At 44.8% G+C, this 22,901-nt stretch overlaps 1 protein-coding gene across 3 annotated transcripts in view; it reads left to right on the top strand.

The window, feature by feature from the left end:
- mid2 (midline 2) overlaps positions 1-22,901 on the top strand; it is a 96,271-nt gene that overhangs the window by 26,761 nt on the left and 46,609 nt on the right. For all 3 annotated transcript variants that reach the window (XM_084009022.1, XM_084009023.1, XM_084009021.1), the window contains exon 2: positions 8,149-9,041. In XM_084009022.1, coding sequence (XP_083865148.1) covers positions 8,205-9,041 — 837 coding nt within the window. In that variant the 5' untranslated portion in view covers positions 8,149-8,204. The remainder of the gene's footprint in view (positions 1-8,148; positions 9,042-22,901) is intronic.

The raw sequence follows: 22,901 nt of genomic DNA, 5'->3' as shown, positions 1-22,901 counted from the left end.
CGGCTCTGAGGGCTGCTGCAGAGAGAGAGAGAGTGAGCGGCGGCAGGAAGAAGAGAGCCGGATTCCTTTTTATCCCACGACGCGGCTGCTTTCAGACACATGGCTTCTGTCAAAGATTGTGCGGAAATGTGGCAAGTTTAATGTGCCACTTGATCCCACTTATATAATCACATGTACACTTTGGTGGGTTCTGATCAACTGGAGCTTCTCTCATTTTCGGGGATTGCCCCATTTCCTTTTTCCAAAACCGTAGCCGTGAATTAACTGTCTCGGCGTCTGGCAAATCTCAGCAGTTCTGCTCCTGACGTGTGTCTAATGCTTATGGGTTGTTGGCTTTTTTTTTTTTTAACCCCGGTTGCTGAAAATGAATTGCCCTCCTCAAAATGCCAGCATTTCAGTCCACTAATGTGACTAAATTCCACCGAAAACACTCACACAATGTCCCGTTTCTTTCTGGTTTAAATGCTCAGCGGAGGCGATTAGGGGTAAATGCCATGTTTAGGGCCAGAGCTTCACAGTCGTGTTTGCTAACACGGCCGCTAATGAAAGCGCTCATACAGCAGTGCTGTTACGGTGTTTGTATAAGTAATGTTAATGTGTGATTAGTACCCTGCGCCACACCAATATGTGTGAGGGTCTGGGATTTACCGACGTCATGCCGACAGGCCGGCCATTCTCTGTAGAGACGTGTGCCGGCTCCAGGTATGCTGCTCTGTTTCCTCATAAAGTAATGAATGAAAGCTGCTTGTTTTTGAAAGAGAGCGAGACATTGACATCTTGTCGGGCCATGTTTATAAACATTTTTCCTGCTCCGTAAAAATGTCATGCGTAATTTGTGGGGTTTTTTTTGTTAAGTAACATGCAGGCACAGGGAGCAAAGGATTACATGGGTAACTGTATTCTGTTACAGCTACAGGAAAAACAAAAGATGTAACCGGAATACCCATACATTTTTTTTACATTTCGTAAAAATGCGGATTAGCAGGATTACAGTTTAAAAATGAAGAGATGACACACAGAGACGGCTGCTGCTGCTGCTCCAAGTTAAAACCAGGCAACTAATGTGCCATATGATTAAAGTCCTGAGATAATGACATTTTCACAACTAGAAGCCGCATCTACCACTGTGCAGTGACGTTCTTCTCTCTTTCTTCTTTTCCAAAATGTGAGTTTCATTTGCATTCGTCTGGCATTTAAACTGGCAACCTCCCCTAATAATTGGTGACTGGCTTCACGTGAGCAAGGTGACAGATTGAATTCATTAGCATCTTTAACCTTTTGCCCGTTTGGAGATATTCGTGGAATGCTCACTGCATAACAACAGCTCCACAGCAGACTGAGGTCACAGACTACAGGCCGAGCTTGTAGAATAGCATCTGTCTTTGTTCAGCATCCAACCACTGTGGAGAATCACCCCGATGGCTACGACATTTAGCAAACAACTATCGTACTAGTGCACGCCATGGTTCAACATTTAACACAAAGGTTGTATGAACTAAAGGTAGCCCTGCTCGTTTCAACTTTCTCTGGACTATTTGTTAGAAGGAATAGTTTTGGGAAATGTCCCTTTTCTAGACATAAAGACTGGGAACCGGGGGAAACAACTAGCCTGGGTTTGTCAGAAAATAACATCACATTAATTAGCATGCTGCATCTCTTTTGTTTAATCCCTGAGGGGAAAAAACGGTTGTGTAAAGATGACACTAAGCGCCCAATATCTAACTTGTAACTGTCACTTTTTGGGGAAGGTTCTGAATAATTAGAATTTTTCCATCACCTGCAGTATATTGGAAGACAATGACAAATACTTCAACGTAACTCTATAAACTGCTTGTTAAAACTATTTGTTTCCCAAGTAATGTTGAATATTTTTCACCCACAACCAAAATCACTTTGCTACAACAACAAAAAACACACATTTCAGTCAGGAAGAGTGATTGAGTTTTCCCATAATGAGAAATGTTTTTTCTCCAGCTTTAACGTCCCACAGGTATAAACATGACAATGTCTTAGAAGGTTTGTTTTCCAAATCCCTTGCAAAAGGAAAAACCACCGACCTCCCGCTGCTGTTGTTTACTGGCGTCTTGCTCTTTGGAGCCTTTAAAAACCTCAACTATGTGATTTGCTGCTCCTCTTCCTTTACCGTGATAAGCCATGATTGACAGCCTCCGGTGCGATGGATAGATTCCAGGTACACTTTGCAGCGAGAGAGCAGTGGCGGAGCAGATATAGGGATTGGGATGGGGGTATGGGGGGGCACTGTCAATGTGACAATGAAAACTGGTGATTCACTGTAGAGTCTTACAGTGTTGAGATTGAGTCAGTTACCACCACCGATGAAGGCTACTGATGTGTGTGTGTGTGTGTGTGTGTGTGTGTGTGTGTGTGTGTGTGTGTGTGTGTGTGTGTGTGTGTGTGTGTGTGTGTGTGTGTGTGTGTGTGTGTGTGTGTGTGTGTGTGTGTGTGTGTGTGTGTGTGTGTGTGTGTGTGTGTGTGTGTGTGTGTGTGTGTGTGTGTGTGTTGAGGTGCATGAACGTGCCCTCTTACTCCCCGTATAATCCACCTTGCACTGAAGCATAGCCCTTCCTGGAAGTGATCTTGTATTCTGCTTTCCACCCAGGGGACAAGCCCCTTCGATAGATGTCTAACATCTGGCTCTGGTTGGACTTCGGCAGGTCCTTCATATCTTTGAAGTGAGATGTTTTTCTGTAAACACTGGCCAGCTTGGGCCCTTGTGTATAGACTGGGTTATGTTCAGGTTGTCTGGCTTCCTCCCACAGTTCAAAGACATGCAGGTTAAGTTAGTTGTTGGCTGTAAACGGCCCCGTTGTTGTGAATATGAGCATGGATGTCTCTATGTCCGTCTGTCCAGGGTGTCCCCACCATAACCCAATGACAGCTGGGTTCAGCTATGGACCCCTGGGACCCTGAATATGGAACGCGGTTATCGGAACCTCATCAGGTTTGAAAGGAAAAACATTTTTTTTTATGATCCCAGTTGAGGGAAAACTGAAAAATATGTAAACCACATGTATAGAAAATGGGACATTCAATCAATGTAAACAAGATTTTTTTTATTTTGACACATGAAAATGGACATAAAATAAGGAATTTCAGATGAAAGTCGTCAACATTACAATCCAAGAAGCATGGATTGGGGGTTTTGTGCTCTTTTCAAAGCTCCTTTAAGAAATTTAATACAACTGCTGCAGTGGGAGTGCTCTTGTGTGATTGGTTCAGAGGTCTCGGTGTGGTGATCTGTTTCGACTCCCCTTCCTTTCATCCCGACATCCTCAAGTGTCCATTTAGCTCCTGTTTCAGGCTCTGCAGCTGTGCGACTGCAATTCAGGGGGGAGCAATTTGGGTTTTTTTTTACAAGTGGATTGTTTGTACAAGCATAATCATCTTTGTGCCACAAACGTCTCTTCTCGAGGCCGATGCATGCGTCAACAAAGCGGATTCATACACATGCGAGGATGCTCCCAGGGGACTGTGGGGCTTTGCTTTTAAATGAGCAACCTCTTTCATTGTTTCACTGTTTTGCAAGATTATTAAATGATAGAAACTGTGACATCAGTGTTTTCTATTTTGGGGCATCCCCCCCAAGGTCATGTCGCATAAACCAGTAGAGGAATTCATCACTGCTGCCGCACTTATTGGATCTAATTGGAGCATGGAAACAAACATACACGAGATAAAAATGCAGTCGCTACACACACAGTCACACACTGGGATCTGTGTCAGCATCCTTCATGGCCTTTAAACTGTTGACCTCCACATTGGCATAGTAGCTGCTTGATTGTGTTTAAAGACCTGGCAAGGCATCAGGTGCAGGATTGATGCTATAAATATTTTGACTATGCACATAAAGGAGACTAAACTTGTCAGTGAGTCGAACCATGAGATCAGTGTTCCACTTTTGGGGCTTTCGATTTGAATGTGTTACTGTCATCAAAGCCTGTTGGCTGAAATGGTTTTCTGTGTACGGATGTGGAATCGTACCTAGCAGGATGTCAGAAGCAAACGTGTAAAGCATTAAGCAGATCAGAATTCATGCTGTACGGAAATTATTCATCAAGCCCTGCCTCTTCAGACAGATTAATGTTGAGTTGTTGTTTTTATTTCATCTGTTTTGCAAAAAAAAAAAAGCGGAGAATGAGACCTAAAAATCGACATTAATCAGCACAACAATAGATCAGAGTGAGTGCCTCAAAGCTTTATGTGTGTGTGTGTGTGTGTGTGTGTGTGTGTGTGTGTGTGTGTGTGTGTGTGTGTGTGTGTGTGTGTGTGTGTGTGTGTGTGTGTGTGCTTGTGCGTGTGTGTGTGTGCGTTTCCTTAAGCACCAGCTCAAGCTGTTCTCATTCCAGATGGGACACTTCACCTTAACAAGAATGGCACATGAAGAGAGATGACAAGACAGAGTGTGTGTGTGTGTGTAGGAGCAGCGGCGGCGTCACAACGTAGCCAGCGCTTCAGTCCCAAGTGGCTCAGCCGGCATTGTCTCCCCAGAGTGACGCAGCTAAAGCTTAATGGGCCTGGTGATGGTGTGTTAAAGCTTGATGTTAATTATAACACCAGGCTCCGTTAACCACTGTCACATCTGCGCTGTCCTCGGGAATAAAGTGAGACTGATTCAGTGTACAAATCTAGGACGAGGGCCGCGCACTCATCTCCACTGATGAGACAGGCTTAATAATGGAGGGTTTTGATTCCGCTCCCGTCTCTGTTATATGATTGCTTTCTTGTTATGATGCTGCCGTCTGGTCCCACAGCATATTTGCTGCCGATGAAGTACGGCGTACAACAGGGAGTAAAGGTACGTGTCCACAGGGAGCGTTATTTCCATGCTTCCCATTCATTGTCTATGTAAGCAGCCATGCGATGCATTCTGGTAGCGTTGCAGCGAATTCTGAGAGACGGGGCACGAGTTGCCCGCTCCTCATTTGCATAAAGTTGAGGTCCAGTCTACTTTATGCAAATGAGAGGCATACAGCTAGACTTGCCAAGGTCTCAAAAGCTCTCGAAAATCTTTTAAACTGATCTAAAATAAAGACAGATTCAGCAACTGCATCCCTTATTTCTCGCATAAAATGTTTTCAGAAACAATTTTTTTTTACATTTTTATTAAATAAGAGAAAGTTTCCAAACGAGCCGCCACCTTGGTCCGTTTTGAAATCAGGGAGCAGACAGCCCACCAGTCAAAGCATTGTCCAATTAGGTGCAGTCATGAAGTGTGCGCATGGTTGTAGGAAGGAGAGCGCCTGTCTGGGAAGCGGCGCGACAACTAGCGTTTAAAAACGCCCCTGTGGACACGAACCATGACACAGGAACTGAAGGATCGGGGCGACTTCCAATCGTTTCCTTTGTCAAATACTGACGGACAGAGAGGCGGGAGAATCATCTAAGCGCGTAACAGAAGTATTGATCTACTTGTCTACCCCGATTGCTGACTTTGTGTGTCAGTGTGTATGCTGAGAGGCTTAATGAATGCAGGCTTTGTTTGCTGCTTTCGTCATATTTACAGGCTCCCCTCGGAGACAGAGATCTCAACATATTGATCTCATTGACTGAATGTTTTGCATCATCTACTTGTTTAACTTTAGTACTAAATGTGCATATCTTAAAGGAGGAGTCTGTCTTGCTGTAAGAATTGAAATGTTTTTAGTCAGATAAGAAGGGAAATATCCACTGAAAGCTGCAGATTAAGTAAAATGAAAAGGACAGCCTAATGGCTAAAAGTGATGGTTAAAGTGTAAAGACGAGAGGTTTGTGTCATTTCTTGTACCTACAGTTGACGGACTGAGGGGCCAGTGGCCTTGCTTGTCATTAAAAGGTCTTGAAGGTTGTTTCCCCCCACACACGTCCTGTTACTCTGGTTATTTCCGTCCGTCTGCCGCTGGTTATCAGCTATCTGATACAGTGGAGATAATTTACACCTATTGTTGGCATGATGAGGCAGAACCTCATGCTTGTGGTTGCTCAGCCTCTCTCTCTCTTATCTCTCCCTTATTTCACGCCAGGCTGTGCAATAACAACCACATAAAGCTGATAAATAGCAGCCAAGGTGAATATTGTAAGAGAACATTATGTGCACGCTCCCTCCCAGCTCCAAAGACAAATACCTTAATGTATACATACACACACACATGGAGAGCACAATGCCTTTCTGTCAGCGTAACATCCGTGTGATTGGCCATGAAAAGTTATTTGTTTGTTTTTTTCCAGATAATGAACTTTGTAAAGAAGCGCCTCCTTAAACTACTTTCTTCAGTTGCGTGCCGTTCCAAGCACTTAACTGCTTCTCATATCATGTTTGCTTTGAACACAGCTCAGTGTCGAAGCTCCTGCTGCAGTGAGAGGGAGGAGACTTTTTGTTCCTGCAAAATGAGTTTCAGCCTCCGCTTCTGTCCTTGTGCAGTCCCGTCTCTCTCTCCGGCATGTACTTTGCTGGTCCCAGAGATAACGGCAAGTCGTGTCGTTCCCAATTCTGCTGCCTTCACACCGCCAAATTACGATAGTGTCACAGCAAAAAATGTAGTTGTTAGAAATGGGCTGTGGAAGGCAGAGCTAACTCAATACATCCTAATAGGAGCAATTACACAGATTCAATAGGAGCACAATGCCACACTTCAGCGCGATATTTTGACAACAACTTGTGAATTTTATTATCCATGCAGAGTCAGACTTAACCGATCGAGGTCATCGCTCTGACACATTTTATCTGCAAAATAAACAGTGTAGTCTGTAGAGCTGCAACGAATGGATAATTCATTGTTTAATTGAAATGTGATGATTTGCTGATTCTCTTCGTCGAATGAGGTAATGCAAATCTTAATTCGAGTACATTGACAACGTTTGAGAACTTTTATTGCATTTTATTGAGAAACTATTCTACAGACCAGAATACACTGAACACGATGTTTCATAACATATTTTCCTTGTCTTGAACAAGAGCCAGCCAAGCCTAAACACCGGAGCGTTGAAGAAAGAGAAATGCCAGACTGTGACTGTGTGAAACGAGTAATAGGTGTTGGAACCACACAAGGCTGCTCGGTCACTGGATAAACCTTCTGATAAGCACCTATTGTAGACTCAAGCTCACTCACTCCACTCAGCACTTACTCACTTTAAATTGGAATTTTAAATCTTAGAAAAAGTGTCTTTAGACTATCTCACTAACTAACTGTGAGTTCAAACTTTCTTTGTCCTTCAGAGGTCACTCCCAGGACGTCAAACGCTGTCCTGAAGATGAAAAGATTTTTTACATTTTTTTTTTATTAGTCATAACCAGTAAAACCCAGTCATCAGTGAATCGTGCATGACTGATGCAGAGGGAGACGAGACGAGGTCAGTCTTTCAGGAACAAACCTCCACTAATGAAATCGTCACTGTCAGCTTTCCGGGGTCGTCCAGTTTAATAATGTAGTTTCACGCTGTCTGCTTTGTTTCTTCTAAAAGGATAGAGGGCCACTGCAAGCTGTGCTGCCATGCCACTGGATCAGCGAGTGTGGGGGTGGGGAGGGGGGGTTATTGGTGATGTCTCATGTCAGTGGTTTTAAGGCCACCCAGGGGAGACAGCTTAATATGCAGGCTACGAGGTGCTGAGATTTGGAGGGCTTGGAGAATGATGCGAAGGACCTGAAATCAATCTTCCCGTTTAGCTCGGGCCCTGTTTTCCCTGCCCCGAGATTGTTGTTTGGATCCAACTTTAAAAGTTAAAATGCCCTTGGAGTTAAGTGTTTGTTGCTCGATAAGTCAAGCTGATCTCACCAAAGAATCCATAAAAATAGGCGACGTCAGTGGTGAGCTGGAAAACGACGTCTGAGAATAAAATGGATGAGGGAAAAATGAAGAGTTAAAAAGATGCAGAGGGTCCTCTGTTTTACAAGTCTCTCCCATTTTACTTCTCCCCTACTATTTTAGTTAACCGTGTGGTGAAGGCTGCAACGTGGAAGCCCGGTCCACGGTGGTGCAAGCTGAGCGTCTGATCTGTAGCCTAATAATACAAGGAAACATGATGTTTTTGCCGACTCTGCAGAAGCCAGTCGGTCTCACCTGAAGCCAGTATCTCACGACTGAAAATCAGAAATGGTTGAATGGGCAAATTGATGAATTTTGTACACTCACACCTGTTTCTTCTTCACGCAGGTGATTGGCCAGCTTCCGTGGGTTTTGATGTCCCCTCTAGATTGGTTCAACTGAAGATGGAAACACTGGAGTCTGAGCTGACCTGCCCAATCTGCCTGGAGTTGTTTGAAGACCCTCTGCTCTTGCCCTGCGCCCACAGCCTGTGCTTCAACTGTGCCCACCGCATCCTGGTGTCTCACTGCTCCACCAGCAAGCCCCTCGAGTCCATATCGGCCTTTCAGTGCCCCACCTGTCGTTACGTCATCACGCTGAATCACCGCGGCCTGGAGGGCCTTAAGCGCAATGTGACGCTGCAGAACATCATTGACCGCTTTCAAAAGGCCTCCCTTAGCGGCCCCAATTCCCCAACTGAGAGCCGGCGCCTGCAGCCGCAGCGGCCCTACACCGCCACCATTAGCGGAACAATAGCTGGGACAATTGGCGGCGGCGGCGGTGGTGGTGGCGGCGGCACGAGCGGGAGCAGCGCCCGCGGAAGCCCGGCCGCTTCCAGCCACTCCCACCCGCACGCCAACCACACCAACCACGCCAACCACACCAACGCCAACCACAGCCCGGCCGTCGTCACCAAAATGGATCCGCGCATCAGCTGCCAGTTCTGCGAGCAGGATCCGCCGCGCGAGGCCGTCAAGACGTGCGTGACGTGCGAGGTGTCGTACTGCGACCGCTGCCTCCGCGCCACGCACCCCAACAAGAAGCCGTTCACCAGCCACCGCCTGGTGGAGCCGGTGCCGGACACGCACATCCGCGGCCTGACCTGCCTGGAGCACGAGAACGAGAAGGTCAACATGTACTGCCTGGTGGACGACCAGCTCATCTGTGCCCTCTGCAAGCTGGTGGGGCGCCACCGGGAGCACCAGGTGTCCTCGCTCACCGAGCGCTTTGATAAGCTCAAGGTTAGTCTTCCGCGGCCTTAACTAACAAAGCGTGTGATAATGTCGTATCAGCAGCGATTTCTGTGTCGTGCTGCCGGTTTGTGTTTGATTTCTGTGTTACTGAAGGTAAGTCACCATCTGGAACCAGCTTTGATTGAAAACGATGATTTACTCTTGAGCTTCTGTGCTTATTTGCCATTCTCACAAAGAGGTTCTCATTTACAGCCCGCAACAATCATTATGATATTTCTTTTTTTTCTTTCGCTGTTTGCCAAACAACAAAATCTTTAATCCATTCATTCCTACCTTTGGGACATTCATGTTGTGCATTTCTGTCGACTGTGAACTTTCCGCGCTGCCACAATCGTATCACACACAATCGCGCCAGCCTTTTGTTCGGCAAGAAGGACAGAAAGACAGATGGCAAACAGAAAGAGTGAGTGAGACAATTGGGATGGCGTGCTGGCGAGAAGGGCAGAGAGAGAGAGAGCCGGAGAGCAATAGGGAGGCCGTCATTATAATAGTCGATGAGCTGGCATTCCCCGTGGCCACTGAGCTTTCAGAGGCTCTGCGTAAAGTCCAGGACTGCTGAATCAGGGTGAAAAACAACAGAGAGAGGCACTAGCTGGAGCTAATTCCACCACTAAAGTCCTAAAGCGGCCCGCCGCCTCGGCTGGCCTAACAACATTTTACCACAAGGATGTCTCTCTTTAGTGTATTTACATACCTATTTATACCGCCCCAAATTAAACATCACAGAAGCTTGCAGTGTAACGGATTTTACACTAGCATAAGGAAAATTAACTGAATAGTTAAGTCCCTGTCCACTGCATTGGCGCTGCATTGGCATTTTCAGGGCCTTCTCTGTTACAGAGGTTAATGTTCTGCTTCACAAAGAAAGTACATTTTATTGGTCTCATTTGGGCCTTTTTCTGTCATTCTGCATTTGTTCCGAGAGTGTGAGAATATGTTAACATTGTTAACGTTCCAGGTACAACGAAAATCCATCTCATTGTGTGATCCGGAGAGAATGCAATCCCTCATTTTGTATTATTGATGATTTCCGCTCCCCAAACTTTGGCTCTGACTCTCAGTTATGCACCGACGTGTCAGCAAAATTCCACCTGCTCAGCACGTCACATCGACTTAATCCACCAGTGCGTGGAATTTATTTTCACTAGCATTTACGCCTTTTTTACACCTCCCTCTTTTTCCTTCCCCACTACTGCGTTCTCCACACACTGTGAGAGAGTTTACTGTAAGTGGCTCGCGAGTTCTCCCCCTCCTTTCCTCTCCACTTCATGGCTGGCTGTGGTTCTTTTGAACATTCCCCAGCCAAGGCTTTGAACTTGCTTGACTTTGAAATCCCTAATCTACTCCAAATCTGGGAGGAGACTAGCCCCGGTCCGAGCTCCGGCTCAGCACACCAGTGGCAATGGCAGCTAACTTATAATCTTCTTCTCACTCATGGCAAGGCGGAGAGGGAGAGGGAATCCTACTTGTGCATAACTAATCATGGAAGATGTAGGTCACTGCATTCTCCGTTTCCCTCTGTGTCATTTAGGCCTGGCATTCAATTGATTACACTCTCGGTTGCGTTTTCCCTCATGTAACTATAGACTATGTACATTGTGTTCTGCAACGCCCCAGTCTGCTGTTACGATTGGTCACATGCTAGATAATTGCACTCCGTTTGACCCCCGCCTCACTCCATTTGTTCTTTGACCTCTGGATTCCCCTTCACATTATTCCCTCTGCCTGCTCTGTGTGCTGGGAGCCCCTCTGTCACTAAATGATTTCTCACACATTAAGGGAAAGGTAAGCCTCCCTTGGGCGAGGCGGGTGGATATTTCAGGAGAGAAAATGCCAACAAGTGCCAGCGCCGTAAAAAGACAGAACGCGCCACCGCTGAAACTGCAATTCCCCAGGCAGCTGCTAAACTGAGCTCTTTTCTCGGAAGCAAGCACACTTTGTGTCTTATAATTGGCAGACCTTGGTAAAAGTGCACTTTGATATTCTTAAAAGACTGCACCTTTTACAGTATTAAAGCATTCCGCTTTAGATTCTGTATTTGTTTTCACACAATCGGATTTACCGAAATCACTTTCAGCCAAGATACATTCTGTCATAGCAGCGAGTGTCTGGTCACCTGCTGCTTTGGAGCTGTCTGCGGCTCATTAGTGTAATTCTGTGGCAGCCTAACATCCCCGATCAGAGGCCGGGTGGCAAAATTAAGAAGCTGAAGTGGATGTTGTGTGATCTCAGAATTTAAGTCTTTAAGTGTGATGTAATAGAAGGTGATCAGTGTAACGCCAAAGGTGAAATTGGCCCATTGTAAGTCCACCACACGGTTCATAACTACTAATAGATTCTGTTGCTTTGCATTTATTAATGTAAAGATGCAAAGCAGAGGTGTTGCAGTAGTGCTGAACATTGATAAATATTATTATATATGAGAGAAGTGAAGATGCTCCTTTATACAATGAAGAGTGTTGCATGGAGACGACGTTCATATTCCAGTTCTTGAATATTGGAACTGAGATTATCGTTTATTTTTCCCTTTCAGAAGAGCCTCCTTTTTTGTTTCCATGTATGTTGGCATGTATTTGTTAAAGGGCTTTTGGTAAATACGCCTAAAATCCCTCTCACATCTGTATGGAATATGTAGCATCCAGTAGCCGGTTAGCCTAGCTTAGCATTTAGGCTTATTTTTGTCTGGAAGCAGTTGCCAGGCAACCAGCATTGACACCAGAAAGTTGCAGCCAAGAAATAGTCCCGCACATAACTCATCAAAAGGCAGGAAAGAGTTGGTTTTACACTCAGGTTTTATACAGATTAAAGACATTACTATTTATTCGAGGTTGGTAGTCACTTTATGTTAGCTTTGGATAGAGCCAGGCTAGCTGTCCCCCCCTGTTTCCAGTCTTTATGCTAAGCTATGTTAACAGGCTGCTGGCTCTGGCTTTAGGCCTATATTTATCATAAGACATGAGTGTGGTATCGATCTTCCCATCCATCTCTAGGCAAGAAAGCGAGCAAAAATCTAAAATACTTCTTTCAATACTGAACTGCTGGAGAGTGCAGAAGCATTTGAAGAGAATGTTCTTTCAGGCTTTTCAGGCTTTCACTGATTTAGGGCTTGTGGGAGTGTGAAATGTCTGATTCAGTCACCGCTCCTAACTTCAGATAACCATGTAAATTACCAGCGTGATCATGATGAATGCCACCTGTGTGGAAACGAGCATACGTTCATGAGCATTGAAATCTGCATGATTAACGCCCCAATAATACGACATGCGTCCTGCCTCATATGTCCCACATTAAAATCCTGCTTTTGGAGAATCCATAAAGGAAAGTCTATAATATTTAACAGCATCATCTGTAGAATTAATGGGAACTGCTAAATCCAAGGAATGGGGGAAAATAACAAGAGCGGCTAATGCCGTGTCACCTGAGGGTCGTACTGCCTCTGATATAAAGAAGAAATGGCTGCATATGAATAATATCTCGCACAGCGAGCTGATCAAAGTATTGCAGTTTGATATGTCCATATTAATATTTTATTGTATACAATAGCCGCATTTGCAAATTCAAATTAATGGCATCGTTAGGCTACGTGAATACATTTGGAATTATATCAGCCTATCATTTGAATTGCAGAGTCAAGCAGGATGATGTCAGTATTGTGAAGTGTTATTTATTTTTTAAATTCCAAATTGCTTCAAAGTAATAATCCAATCTGTTCATGAAAATCTTAGGCTTGGATAACAGCAGCCTAATTACTTGATTCCACTCGTAAAACTATGTTTGGACCAAAGAGAACCATTAAAATGGGAGAACATTTGTGAATGTTCTCCTAAATCACCGGCACTCACCACTTTAGAACGAGTAGTTTACGTGTGTGTGGTCACCTTGCAGCCCTCGTTCTCTCCCCCTTCTGTATGTCGCAGACAAGGGAGGGCACACATTTGTCATTGTTTGATCAAAGAAAGACATCTGGGTGAAATTAAGTGGTGAGGGAGAAGCCAGAAGACAAAAGGAGGGGGACAGCGAGATGAGGAGGAAAGACCGGAGACGTGAGGTAACGGAGAAACGATGATAAATGGATCACATCGCAAGTCTTTCTCCATTACCGGCGGTTAATTTACTGACTCGCGGGCTCTCGAGGGTTTCAAGTGTGTGTGCTTTAGCATCAAGGGCTGAGCTGACATGGCGGCAAAGCCTTTAGCAGGGCTGCTGACATTTGTGAGCAACACTTGAAAGAAGCGGCGGATAAACTTAAAGACTTTGGATCTTGAACTCTCGGTGGCGTCATGTGTGCACTCACCCTACAGCAGTGGGATTTGTCCCTGCATGTGTGTGTGTGTGTTGGTCTCTGTGTGTGTGTGTGTGTGTGTGTGTGTTTTTTGACAGGTCTCGTGCATACTCGTACCAGATGATAGAGTGTAACGCACACATGCGAAGAATGAAGAAATATGCAAAACATTTCCGAGCGATTATTGGATTAATTCCTGCTTTGAAAAGAGGCGAGCCATGGCATACTGACGCCACCCCCCCCCCCCCCCCCACTCCCCTCTCCCCTCCGTCCTTCTGCTCTCTAACCCTCCCCTACTCCTCATTTCCCTCGCTCCCTCGAGCCCTGCTTCTTTCCCTTTATCCTCACCGTTTTCTTCCTACAGCCCTCTCGCCACTCATCTTCTACATTTCTTCCCATCTGAGCTCTCTACGGCACTGTCTAACTCCTTCTGTGTGCGACGTGTGCATCACGCCTGCTCCTGCTGCTGACTCCACTCCTCCTGTATTTACATTTGCTCGGGTTAAATCCAGAGGCACAAACACAGACACGCACACTAATTCATCTGCAATTAATCACCTCCGCACCCACAAACTTACTTGTGCTTTCTCGCTGTTCATACACGCCGATCCAGGCAAATATGCAAAACAGAGTCCGGCACACCTCTTCTGAGTGCACACTAAACACTGACAGTAATAAAGGGGAAATTAAAAGGCTGCAATGTCAAGTACCCGGCCAAGCTGAACTCTCTCTTTCTCACACACTCCCATCCACTTTAGCATCCCTTTTCCTCAAGACCCTCTCAACACTCTCCCTGTGGTCCTCGCCACTTTTTTCTCACTTCCTGTGTTTTGTATGCAGCCATCAAGGATCAACATCATCCATCCCACCTGCTTTTTGTCACTCTGTCTCTCTCTTTCCTCCCTCCCTCTCTAATTCGGCCCCTGGCCAATCCGCCTTGTTTTAGGTAACACCACTCCTCCCCGCCCTCGGTCGCTCCACAGTTCACCTACGCTGTTGCGGCGGCGCGTTGCCGGCGAGAGGAAGACTCACAGCCCTCCAGTGTGTTTGTGTGTAGGAGGGTATATGATTGCCTTCAAATATGTGCACCTGTGTGCCGTATCTACAGGTGTGTGGGTGTGTGTGTGTGTCCAAGCAGACGCTATTACCTCTGACATATGTGGAGTGATTGGAGGGTGAGTGTGAGATGCCAGGGGAAATCGTGGCTCTATCAGGAGAACAGTGTGAGATGGAGCACACTTACTCATGCTGACGGAACTACAGAGGTTGTAATAGAAAGCTTTTAGTGTCTGTGCACGCCGCTGCTGTGCCTGCGTGCATTAACGTGCCCGTCGAGTAGTGTGTCTGTGCACGAGCGAGCGCCTGTACCCCACTACACTGTCGATGCATCATGCATGTGTTGTGAAAATATGTCACGCCAGCCCATCATAAAATTTAGTGGGTCATGAAGGAAGAAAGAAAACCGCTTATCAAATCACTCCCAGGCACTGCATCATGCATATGCACAATTTATGCAGAAAGAAAGTGGGAAGCTTTTAAGAGCTTTGGGTGTCAGCAGTGATACAATGCATTGCAGGAAGAGGCACAGAACCGACATTACTCATCGGAGTCTTGTGTGTACGTTTGGAAGTGATGTACAAATTTATCCAACCCTATTTTTTCCATTATCTATTGATGCCTCCCCTCACTTCCCTCCCATAAAGTCAGAGCAGGGTTCACTTGTGTAGCTTGTTATTCTCAGGCAGCTATAGTGTCGTACTGATTCACTGCTGCAGGATGGTGCATGTGAGCTACTGGAATAGATAGCTTAGGGCATCAGTGTTGTTTATCATCTTTAAACCGCAAATAAATAGTTTGTTCAGATTGAGTGGAGTATCGTCTGCTAGCTTATGTTTTAACTGAATGTGAGCGTGACCCACTGGCCAGCTAACGCCGCCGCTCTGCACTCATACAGCGGTTACGGCTGATAATGCCGAGTCCACCGGTTCCCCCCTCAGGTAGACACTGTTAGCTCTGTCAGCACTTTTGTTGTTTGCACTGTTAGCTCTGTTAGCAGCGTTAGCTGCTAGCCTCCGGCTCAGGCATCACCATATTGTGAGCCGTTGAGAGGCAATTGAAATGCTCCCAATTTTACATATCGCACGTTTAATAATTTACCCACTCAAATAGCTATAATTTAAATAACTTATTTAAAAGTCTATGCAGGAGTGTAAAATATGTGTGCTTGGTCTGCGAGCCTAAAAGTTGTTCCTCATCGTTTTTGTGTCCCATAGACTAAATCTTTTTTCAGGTTTTTTATGCTCCTGAGGATAAAATTACTGGGTAAACTCTGCTTGGATTTTCTTTTTTAGCAGGACAATAGTCAACTTTAAAAACACTGCATATCAGCAGTAGCTATTTAGGACCATCTGCCTCAGTTTCCTAACAGTTGCCCTCTAAATCCATGCTCGTTGATCCTTGCTAGATTTCCTTCCTGGCTTTCTTGTTCCTCTGCCTTTTTTCCACCCTTTTGTTTTTGCCTTTTAACAAAACTTAAAGCTGGAATTCTATATTCACATGTATGCTGTATTCAAGCGTGCCAGAAGGAGTTCATGTGTATTTTTGAGTCTGTGTGATATAGCCTGTTTTTATTACTGTAGCTATATTCTTGTATTTTCTGTACAAAATGATCTCAGTCATAATGCATGGCAGATCCCAAACTCATCACTATTTATGCATTTTAATCAGATGGCTGGCAGCTACACGCCACAATGTAAGAGGATTTGCACATTAATCAACAGTGGAAACTCATCCTGCGATGCTATTTTTCCACTGGATTTTTGATTCCAACCTTTCGTATAGTGCCATATTATTTGGCTGTAAGCACTCCCTATTAATGATGAGTAAGCACTCCCTATTAATCTGCAACCATCCCTGGCACAGATCACATTCATACCAGGGGAAAGGAGAGGCTCTGTTTCAGGAAACTGATGACACGTGCAGTCTATGAACATTACTTGATTTAGAAATTACATTTCGGTGTCTCTGCGGGAGAAAAAACAAATGTGAAGGCTTCATAAAATCTACAAATTTGAATCATGCCAGAGATTTTTCAGTGGATAAAGCACAGATGCCTGCGTCTCCCTGGAGCTGTTTTGGTTTGTGGCTCAGGGACAGTGGACAAGACAATGAAGCATAACAGGAATATTTATTCAAAGTCTGGAACGTCAGTCGGCATCCAACTTTTGTATTTCTTCACACACACACACAAACGCAAGTATGTACGTGTGGATGTGCACATACACAGAAAAAACCTGAAGGCACATTGAGTGTCTGTTTTCTCTTCTGAGGCACGTTTTCCCGTTTTGTGTGCCAGTGTGTGCGTGATGACTCCTGCATCCTGTTGTGTGGCTGCCAGGCAGGAACAGCGTGTCGCCACTGGGAAGACACTAGGTTTGAACTAACGCCCACCAGTGGGAGATGAACCGCACGTAGTCGCTGGCCCAAGGACGACGGGAACCTCGGCTTCATCCCCAAACTTGAAATAGGCCGGTGGTTGGTCGTCTCTGAGCTGCTCCCAGGGGAACAGCAATCATAGGTTCATAATAGTTTTCAGTATTGAATCATCTACATTATTGAAATGTTGAAGAGTGAAATTACAAGCAATTTTCCTGGATATTCAGCTGATAACCACTGGAGTCAATATAATAAAAGAATAATTGATTCTTATCGTGTCATTTAGTGCTTTTACTTCTACTTGACTTTTTAAGTGTGCCTTGGAAGCTGCTTTGTACATCTTTTTATATTAACAATGGATGAAATGACTATGTTTAATGTGAAAAGTGGCACTCATCATGGCAAATCCACAGATAATTATCACCTGACTCTGGAGTTCCCCTCAGACTCATTATTTAGATTTTACCGCCCCCCAACTTGTTTTGGTTCCCTCTTACTGTTGTCATCAATGTCGTTACCGTACGCGTCTTAATAACCAGCATCAAACAACCAGCTGGTTAACATAGTAGAGCATTCAGCAGATAAAGAGCCCGATATTTACCTGGATGGAGACCAAAACGGAGCTAAAAGCATTTGAAATTGGTTAAGTTGCTCTGTGTTTCTTGGATGCATAAACTCTATAGGGTGGTAATATATCAGCGTTGTGTTTTCAGCATTAATTAATGTGGTTTAAAAGCCTCGGTCACACAAGGTCAAGATAACACTAGAAGCTGGCCGAGTCGAAATTGCGAGCTAAACCTGCTTCGTCAATGTAGGTACAGCCATGTAGGCCGTGGCTAATAACTGGTAGCAAGACGAGCCTCGTTTGTGTCGGCCCCTCTGATCTCGGAAGGTTTTTTGACGACTTATTGATATTCGCTCTCAATAGTCATTTTCATTATGGAGGTGCTTTTCATATTTGGAAGGCAGTGGCTCCGTCCACTTAATTTTGGCTCCAACACAGCTTATTTCTTTTCAGCGGTCTCACTGTTGCAGCTGCTTGAAATGTAAATCGCATCATTTCCCTTCCAGTGGAGAGCTGAGGAACTCAATGACACTGGCCGTTAAGAGCAGCCAAATGACCAAAACCTGGATGGAGGCCAGAATACGCCACTTCTAATGGAGAACCAGCCTTGCCTATCTGCTTACAGTCACACTTAGGTCCACATCATCCCATGTAAATCGGGTTATGTTTTTGCTATCGCGTCATTGAAGCAGCAAAAAGACAGTTTGAGCCAATCCCATTACAGTAACAGCAAAGCATTACCTCTTTGAAGGCCAGTTGTCCAGGAGTCACTTCGCTCAATATCACAAGAGTCAAGAGAGAGAGATTTAAAATATGGGAGAAGAGTCAGAAAGACATTTTTAGCAGGTAAACCGACAAATTCCTTTGAAAAAGGACAAACTATTCCACATATGTGTCTCTCTCTCGTGGGGAGTCATTATTTTGTCATTTGATTCACTTCCAGTTTACAGCAGCAAAATTCCTCTGCAGTTTAAAAAATGTAGCATTGAGTATTCGGATTTGATGAGAATGCGTATTGTTTTGTAGACGCACAGGACTGTAAAATGGAACGACACATGGCCAAACCCAAGAGATTTAGTTTGAACAACATGCAAGAATAGCTTAGATGTTAAGAAAACGTTGAATTCATTGAAATGTTGAGTAAACACAGCTTTAAGTTGCCTTTTCTCCCATCTAATTATTGTAATGTATCTCTCTTACATAAAGTTATTCCCATCCTCACTTTTTCTTTACAAAGTCCTACCGATTTGGAAACACGTGTGTGTTGTTTTGGCTGGCTGAGGAGAATCTCATTCTCCCACCATGTTCTCACTGCGTCTCAGACACAGCTGCCTTGGAAACAAATGTTCTTCATTCCATTCCCATGAATCTCTTCCTGAAACATTCTCTGTCGAAGAGACGCACATGTGATCGCTGTTATCCCACACGGTGCATGTATAGTCCGACATTTACAAGTAGGAAGTACTGCATATAAGACAGATCTAAAAGAAGTCACTGCCTGTAAACATATTTTTTTGGTCATGCTGATGTATGTAGCAGTGTGAGTACATTTTATGTAATATATTCTGAATTGATATGTATGTATTTTAGTTGGATGTGCATTGCTTGTATCATTAGGTATTCATTCAAGAAAGAGGAGAGGTTCCTATTCCAAGTTTCCAGTCCTAATTACTCATCTACCATGATTATTAACTTTCCAAAAAAACATCCACATCAGAGCTGAACCAGAAAATAAAAGTCTAATTACAACCACTGGCTATATGTTTAGAATTTTTAGTTTCAGCAGTTCAGGCCTGTGTTTATCCTCCACAGCATGAACTCTTGACCACGAGTGAACCTGCGCCTCCTGTGAGAACTACCAGATGTACAAGTCATCTGTTGACAAGGCAGGGTTCTGCCCCAGTAGCCGCAGAGCAGCAGGAACAATGTGACCGTGAACTGACTTTGGGAAACTCAAGTTACTCCAGAGCGTCTTCATAATGACAGATAGAGAGAGATATAGAACACATAACGGCACTGTGCTCTGCATGCAGGGCTTCTTATATGGGACGCATCACCTCTGCTCTCCGGTGACAGCAGGAGCCGGCTGTCCACTAGAGATCCACTAGAGATCCACTGAGAGACGCACGGCCACGGTTACCTGTGAGGTCATGCCTGCAGCACACACATGGAAACACCATCCATATATCCATATAGCATCTATGGCACAACGATGACTTGAAGCATGCATGAAATAGTCTCACAGACATGAGACGCTTGCAGCCCATTCCTCGAAAATGGTATTTTCCTGTTTTTCCTTAAGTGTGCAAGAACATGCACATAAAGTATATGCATCATACACAACCCTTCTCTTTATTTAATAGCACGGGTTGTTTTCCCAATGGCAGTGCTCAGAGAACCCATCAAGCTAAGTTATTTAGTTATTTGCAGTTATGTTGTTATTTGATTTGAAATTACTTCGTTGTCCTGAAACCTGGCTTCTGTGATATCAGGAAACGTTCTGATTGCATTGCATTTCAGTTTATTTATTAAGCCAAGCCTCCAGAGATTATATGAATGTAATCCAGAATGACAGGTATAGATGTGATATTAGTTTTTAATGTAACCCCCCCCCCCCCCCCCCCCCCCACCCCCCACACGCACCCACACACACACACACACACACACACACACACAGTTCTGATGTCACTGATCTGCAACAACATCCCTGGAAGTTTCTGTTTGGCTTGTGCGGCCCACAAAGTTCAGCTCCCCGGGGAGTCGCACCAAGAGGAATGTCTGTTCCGGATATCGACGCCAGAGAGCCAACGAAGCAGCATCGCAGGAACGCAGGGAATGTGTCTTTCCCTCTTTGTGAGTAGCCCCGTTTCCACGGCGGACCCTGCCCCGACTGGTTCCCTGTGCTGCAACTCTAGTGCCTTGCCCAAATTCATAGCGGTGAAGCTGAGCCACAGCTAGGCTTGCGTTGTGTGGGCTGTCATCCCCTAAGATTCTTAATTTCCTTAAGTAAGCTGGCTCCATGGTGTTGTTACCTGTCAGAGTCAAAGCTGAGGGTGTCATATTAATGTGTGCAATAATACTCCGATTATTTTCTCCCTGTTATCGTTGTCCGATCACATACATCGCTCCCTTCTTCCTCTGCTCATACGCCATCTCCTCCGCAGTGTCCATCACATTTTTGTAGGCATCTTGCCAGCAGCTGGCATGGTAACAGCTGTCATATATAGCTGTTATGTAGCTGCCATCAGCACTAGAGTTACATGACCTCATCTATAAATACATGATAGTGACATGATTTACTGGCCTGCTTCCGGCACACGGTCGGTCCAATTAGATAAGGCAAAGTGTAGTAGGGATGGAGTAAATCACTTCGCCCACCTCGCTGGACGCATCCGCTCTGATGCTAATAGAGTCACTCTGTCTTGTCAATGACCACTGCCACATGTGAAAGGACAGAAAGGAGCATGTGTGGGCTCTGAAATCGTGTTATCGTACATTTTGTGTATAAATGTGTCCCATTAGGTGTGTGCTTGTTGCCCGCTGCATCCTGGGAAGATGAGAGTCGGGGTCTTTTTTTTGTTCTCGGCTGAATGCCTGAAGGGCTCAGTGGGGATCCACATTGTGGCGGGGACGATAAAACACTTCAGGGTTGAAATCTCACCATTTCATCTCAAACACGTCTTTCTGGTTGGCATCGTCTACGATCACATTCAATACGGAGCAAAATAAGCAGCAGGCGAAAACGCTGCAGTTTCTCTTTATAACTCCAATTGTGCTGTTTTTTTTCCTCCCCCCCGCCACTTGCCCTTTATGTACTGCAAACATTTATTCCCCAAAGTGCCGAGCTCAGGGAACCCATTCAATAAGTCACACGGCACTGCCGGGAAGACAAAAAAATCAGGTTTGTGCAAAAAAGAGTTTTAATCTGAGAGGAAGGGAAGTGTATTTCCGGCAGATTGAGTTAAAACTGTGCAGAGATCTGTTGAGATAAGCAAAAGTCTTTTTTTTTTTTTTTTTTTGGAAGCTAAATTTGAGACTGCGATAAAAGTAGCTTGGAATCACAGTCACTTTGCGTCAGAGCCTTCTGTGCCAGCCCCCCAGAAATCGTGCGTCAGTAATGACACATCATTTTGTATTAAGAAGCCCAGCAGCACCTCAGGTGAAATTTCAGCACACATCAGGACATGCGCTCCTGTGTGTGTGTGTGTGTGTGTGTGTGTGTGTGTGTGTGTGTGTGTGTGTGTGTGTGTGTGTGTGTGTGTGTGTGTGTGTGTGAGTACACGTGCGTACATGAGTGTGTAGTTTACCCTCCTGCTGGTTTCATTCGTCTCATATGCTTTCAGAAACGAGGCGTTCGCTGCCTCTGAACCCTGTCACCTCAATAGGAATCCACTGAGTGCGTTGCTCACAACCTTATCACGCTCTCGCAGAAGCGACCCCCTTTTCTGTAGTCCACGATCTCGTCTGGAGGTTTTACCGGAGCTGACAAATGTTTAGCCCGGATAGTGTCACTCACACCAGATTACTGCTCCTGTTATTTAGCTGAACGTTTAAAGAGGTGACAGTGCGAGTCCAGAGAGAGAGATTCATTTGCAGAACTTCAATTATTAAATATCAGCCCAAAATGCGCCACAGTCAGGCAGCTATTTGCAAAGTTGGTCGGTTATGTCGACCGAAAAATACAATATGTTCATTTTAAACCGAAGAAATAAAGATAGCACTAAGTCTTGGAGACAGGCGCCACAGTAATTAAGTGTTTACAGTTAATTTAAAGGCAGAATGAAGAAGTGGAGGATGAGATGATGAAGGTCAGGGTTGACATAGAAGAAGAGCGAGGTTGAGAGATCAGTAGCAGCAGGGAAGCAAGAGCAAATAGTGGAGGCGAGAGAGAGAGAGAAGCTGTGGGGATCAATGATGTTCAACTCTGAAGGTTTATGATAAAATGACACTTCACTACACTTAATGTACCAATAAACACATGTAAATGGCTAATTAATGAGTGTAAAATATGCTGTTTGGCAATCCGTGTTACTTTTGGACTGAGCTAGCTGCTTCCTGCTGTCCTTCATGTTGAGCTAAGCTAACCGGCTCCTGGCACCAGTTTGTGTTAGAATGCTATTGATCTTCTCATTTCCCTTAAATGTCAAACTGTTGCTTTAAACAGCAAATTAGTCTGTATGAATTGAATTGGCTGCACTAATTGACGTGTTTTTAATGCTCGATATCTAGCCTAATGTTCACTCTTTTGTGTCTGAGCTCATGCAGATTTGACATTATGTGACTTCAGACAGGCTTAGTTCATCATCGCCATCAAATATCTTGGAGGATTATAGGATACAGCCAATGAATATGAGTCTCAAAGGAGCAATACGTAAAGTTCAGTCTAATTAAGTTGAAATATAGAGGAGGAGAATGGGGAACAAGTGCATGTTTATGCATGCATCCAGGTGCAGGTGATGATGATGATACCGATGCTGTTTTAAAAAAAAATATCCCTTCATCTGCCTGAATCTGTTGCCTTTTCCAGACAGCCTTGTCTCAGAAATGGAAATGGGCTCAACCGGAG

This window comes from Eutrigla gurnardus (genome assembly GCF_963514095.1).
Source record: "Eutrigla gurnardus genome assembly, chromosome: 5".
NCBI lineage: Eukaryota > Metazoa > Chordata > Actinopteri > Perciformes > Triglidae > Eutrigla > Eutrigla gurnardus.
This window is presented reverse-complemented; position numbering and strand designations above follow the sequence as displayed.